The 4,806-nt window shown below is 34.6% G+C and overlaps 1 protein-coding gene across 2 annotated transcripts; it reads right to left on the reverse strand.

Moving 5' to 3' along the window:
* Nucleotides 1-993: 993 nt before the first annotated feature.
* On the reverse strand, nt 994-4,441 carry LOC145048138 (uncharacterized). Of its 2 annotated transcripts, XR_013682728.1 has the most exons (3): nt 4,199-4,441; nt 2,027-3,681; nt 994-1,222 (listed from the first exon to the last, which is right to left on the reverse strand). XR_013682728.1 is itself a non-coding variant. In XM_078996554.1 (2 exons), the coding sequence occupies exon 2, from the start codon at nt 3,581-3,583 to the stop codon at nt 2,117-2,119; it is 1,467 nt and encodes a 488-aa protein (XP_078852680.1). In that variant the 5' UTR covers nt 3,584-3,681; nt 4,199-4,441; the 3' UTR covers nt 1,818-2,116. The 2 variants fall into 2 exon arrangements, 1 of the variants encoding a protein (XP_078852680.1); XM_078996554.1 differs by lacking the exon at nt 994-1,222 and having other exon boundaries at nt 1,818-3,681.
* Nucleotides 4,442-4,806: the final 365 nt, after the last annotated feature.

The following is a 4,806-nucleotide window of genomic DNA, read 5'->3' on the forward strand; positions in this document are numbered from 1 at the left end:
TTTCTATTCTCTTCCGTGTGAAGACACTTTTCCTAATCCGATGAAGATTAATTTTGCATCATTGAGGCTGAAAGGAATCGAAGTGCCAAACAAACTCGTCATGGTCACTAACTCATTTGGAACACCGCCCTCTAGCACTCGCTAGGGGCTCGCCATGGATCATTCGTTGCCGGCTTAACGACATGTAAGAGAGTATTTGTTTGGCTTGTGATTGGATGAAGGGTATTTGACCGGATTACATGCCCATTCCTCCGTTTTTGGCAGATGGGAGATGTGGAAGCTTTGATTTTTGATTGCGTTTAAGGCGTTTTGCCTTAAGAGAGAATTGGGGAAGAAGAAAAAAAATTACATATTTGGTCCCCAAAGTTTCTACAACTTGGTATTTTTTGTCCCAAAGTTTAAACAACTTGGTATTTTTTGTCCAAAAACATAAACCTTTTTATTTAGATTATGTTTTAAATTATAGTAATCTTTTTTATTTAAATATTAAGTGCTTGTATTTAGAAAAATAGAATTTTTGTAATATTAAATGTTTGTGCATCAAAAAATATAATTTAATTAAATTTGAAAATAAAAATAAAAAAAATAAAATGCTAGAAGTGTTACTACTCCCTATAAAATGCTAAGAATTAGGTGTTAAAACAAAAAAATGATTTGGCACTTAAAAAAGTGACATGTCAAGGTGTTAAATGTATTATCACTCCCTTTAGCCTAATGAACATTTATCTCTACCTACACACTGTCCAAGAATCCCAATTATACCATTGATTAAACCATATCCAACCCCGTATCACCACTATGTTGAGATTTAATGCCTCCAATGAAGAAGCATATGATTATGTTATTTTGGGGATTTGATAGAATCGTTGACTTGTTTATCATCTCAACCACACAGGCACTAACGGATCTAGATTATTAGAGCTTCCATAGCGAAATGTTTGCAAAATGGCCACATCATCATGGCCTTTCAAATTGCAAGGCCTGGTGGTATATCAATCATTTTTCTAATTATAAAGAGTTATTCTACTTGTTAATGTTTATCAAAGTAGTCATTATGACCGACATCCTTCTACACAACTTTAAATCTCAAGCCACACGAGACTACTCATCCAAGTGGTGCTCTAGAGTTTACATCAGACTATGGATACGATGTTCGATCCAATTCAGCTCAAGGCAGTCGAGTCAAGGGAAAGTTTGTGCTTGTTTCAGGCCAACCTTCACTCTGTTACATCATGTTGAATTTCAAATATGGTGATTAAATAATACAATAATTTATATTGAGAACTAATTATGAAAACCTTAACAAAATGAAAAAAGAACGAGCAAATATTAATCTTGTGAATTATTTATCCCGTTGTTATAATAAACTTAATTGTTGGCAGATAAATAATATTAATGGTTAAATATCAAGTTGTTCCAAATAATGATCAAAACAAACAATAAATAATAGAAAATTTAAACATCCTTTACATTTTGCTCCTACTTATTCCTATAAAACAATAACATGTGGAATCTATTAATTCTCTCTCTTAATCTTTTTTTTTTTTTACACTAATGAGTAGGAAGATTAATATAAACAAAATGTAAGAGCATATTTGATTTCTCTTCCCCTGTTGAAACAAAAGATTATCTCCTCCCTCTCCCTGAATTCCCAGAAACCATATTGTGCACAACTAACAGAAATAAAAACCTAAATTGCCCCTCCACTATCAAATATGTTCCTTATTTTTTTGCTAATTTCCTAATTTCCCCTTCTAGATTACCCGACTCATATCTAAGATCAGCATAATGTTTAACGATTTCTGTCATTGTAACAATTATTATTTTAATACTATTTAAAAAATATCATCTCTAGTCTACATTGCATATATTTGTATATTGTTACAAGACAAAAGGTTATAATGATAATAATAATATTAAATGATGTTATGTATCTTTCTATTGACAAATACAATCAACAATAAGATTTTGTATTTTATTTTGGATTAATATCATTTTCCCAAAAGCATTTGTTTGTTTGTCCTACCATTTTGTTGAAACACCATTTTGTTGAAACAGTAGACTAACTCCAAGGTGAATTGGGATCGTTGTGAGAACTCGCCGTTTTGTATCTGATTTACACCTCACATGATGCTCTGCTAGGAGCAGTGTGGGCCAGCTCAGGGGTTGCTGGAAGAATAACCTTTCTACAAACAACATTTTTGCTTAACAACAACTTCACAAGTCTCTCCTTAAGTACAGAAGAAAGCAAATCACAACTAGTCAAAGCATCAAACGACTGCACCACACCTTTTCTTTCAAGCACATCAAGAGCCGATAACACGCCCCTAACAATCAAATCTTTCCTTTCAACATCATAATGATCCACCAAAAGGAATAAAAACTCCAAAAGATTTTGTGTCATGTCAACATATTTAGGCACCGAGTTTATCATCAACAACATTGCAGGCTCAATGTTCATTATATTATCAACTTCTTCATGAAAGAAAAGAAAGTCAAACAACAATGCCAGCTTCACATTAGCTTGCACATGATTTTTACTACAACATGTCAGCAACCAACCAATCACAGCCCATCTAGGAATCACATTTGATAGGATTGTTTTATTAGAAGGGTGATGTGCACAACAGATAAACCTAACAATATCAATCACAACACTCTCCTTTTCTTGGACATTAAGAAACTTCTTCCCAAACCAAATTTGGTATCGAGTTTGACTTCCGAGTTTGACTTGTGTAAGCAAGAAACGCAAGTGAGTTTCCATTTCGGGGGTAAGACGAAGTAAAAAATACCTACTAGAAGTTCTTGATTGATAAAACTGTGAAATATCTGAAAACCCTAATGTTTTGAAATTACTAGGGAACAATAATAGATCTTTCCATATTTCTTGAAATTCAGGCACATGAACTAAGTCTTGAAGAAGCCTAATCAAATCTCTTCCGATTTTCAAACATAAATGGAACTGTTCCTTGAAAACCCTAATACAGAATTCGATTTCCTTCTGCTTCAAAGTGTCCAAATTTGAGTTTGATGAAACTCTACAATGATCAGCCAAGAGCCTAAGAAAGACATACATGGCGCTTGATAACACCAATGGTTGTTCTTCCAGCAAAGATTCCCATTTAATGGAGAAAAGAGTAACCAATTCAGAACACAACCACAAATTTGATTTGCTAAAATCACCACCACGTGTTTGCCTCAACAAAGCCACTAACAAACTATCTATTCCAATAGCTGATACACGGATCATTATTGAAGTGACTCCAAGTAATTGAATTTTCACATTCTCAACAAGCTTTGAATACAATTCATCAACTAACCTGGTAAGTAGAGCTGTAAACAAACTGTATCCATCAGTTACAATGCCATGTAAGTGTTTGATATGAACTTCTGCCAAATGAGGTTCACATAGGATGCCATATAGAATAGCTCTGTTGAGATTCGAGTATTCAGGTTGTGTAAGGATTGTTAATGGAAAAGGGGGCCTCAATTGGGATTCCAGAAGTTGAAAAGATTCTGTTAGAGACACATCAAATGGGTTATCGGCTTCATATGTGGCTTTGTGAATCAGTCTAGATGCCATCAAAGATGAATCCAACAAAGAATTTACACACGCTTAGGGGCTGTTTGGCAGGATCATTCAGACATGTGAATGGCGCAGAGGCTCTGAAAATGCTGCATCTGAATGAAAACATGATGTTTGGTTAGACATCTTTGTTACTGCATATGCATATCAAAAACACCTGCGATGCATTTTCCACAAACCACCAACAATAAAAAGTACACAAATAAATGTCTAGCAATGAAGCAAATGGTATATACACACAAAAATTCACAAGCAACTTGAACCTACGGATTTTAAAGAAGAAGCGACTGTAAGGGAAACTTGGTAAAAGACAAGTCATTTTTCATTTAGGCTTTTCATCAAACACCTGGAGTATATGTTTGATGAAACAATCATAAACTTACAATTGAAAGTTGTGTTCAAAATTTTAGTATATCCCGCATAAGGGAAGCTCGAATAGAGACTTAAAGTTCAGAATTATTGTATTTAATTGGGACATCATTAAGAACAGAGCGTATAATCAATATAGTATCTTGAGGATAGCAGCATCAATAGTAATTGCTTTTTTGTATAATAAAGTCATAGCAACACCTACTGGAATTGGGTTTGTGATTAGGGAGAGTAGAGATATACCCGTGGGAAAGAAGCAATGAAGAAGACGGACTATAGAGATGAGTCGAGGAAGACGCCAATGATGGCTTGGGTGCGAGTGAATGAAGGTAGAATTTGATCAGAGAAGGTAAGGTTGTCGTTTCTGTGATGGAGGCGAGAATGAAGAGGGTGGCTCAGGACGGAGATGCGAAGCTGGAGAGGAGCGATGTGGAGGAATGAAGGAGCGCCGTCGGCTGCAAGGCGAGAGAGAAGAGGGAACGCGTCCTTTTTTATTTTTTTTTACATCTAATTCGGTTTTTTTAACATCTAATAAGTTGTTAAAAAAATAAAAATAAAAGTAAATTACTTAAATCGTCTTATCGTTTGGTTACAATTACATGATGGGTCATTAATTTTTATTTTCCATTCGGATCGTTCTAGTGATTTGATTTTGTTGCGTTTTTCTTCTCTTACATACATAAAATTAGGGACCAAACGTGCAATTTTAACCAAACCATAGGAACGAAAAACGCAACAAAATCAAACCATAGGGACGATCCGGGTACAAAAAAAAATTAGGGACCAAACTTGCAATTTTGATCAAACCATAGTGACGATTTCAGCAATTTACTCTAAAAAACAGAAAAAAA

Source organism: Lactuca saligna, chromosome 5 (genome assembly GCF_052625555.1).
Source record: "Lactuca saligna cultivar CGN05327 chromosome 5, ASM5262555v1, whole genome shotgun sequence".
Classification (NCBI taxonomy): domain Eukaryota; kingdom Viridiplantae; phylum Streptophyta; class Magnoliopsida; order Asterales; family Asteraceae; genus Lactuca; species Lactuca saligna.

Excerpts from the sequence above, each read along its gene's own strand:
- LOC145048138 (XM_078996554.1), bottom strand. The coding sequence starts at position 3,583 with ATGGCATCTAGACTGATTCACAAAGCCACATATGAAGCCGATAACCCA.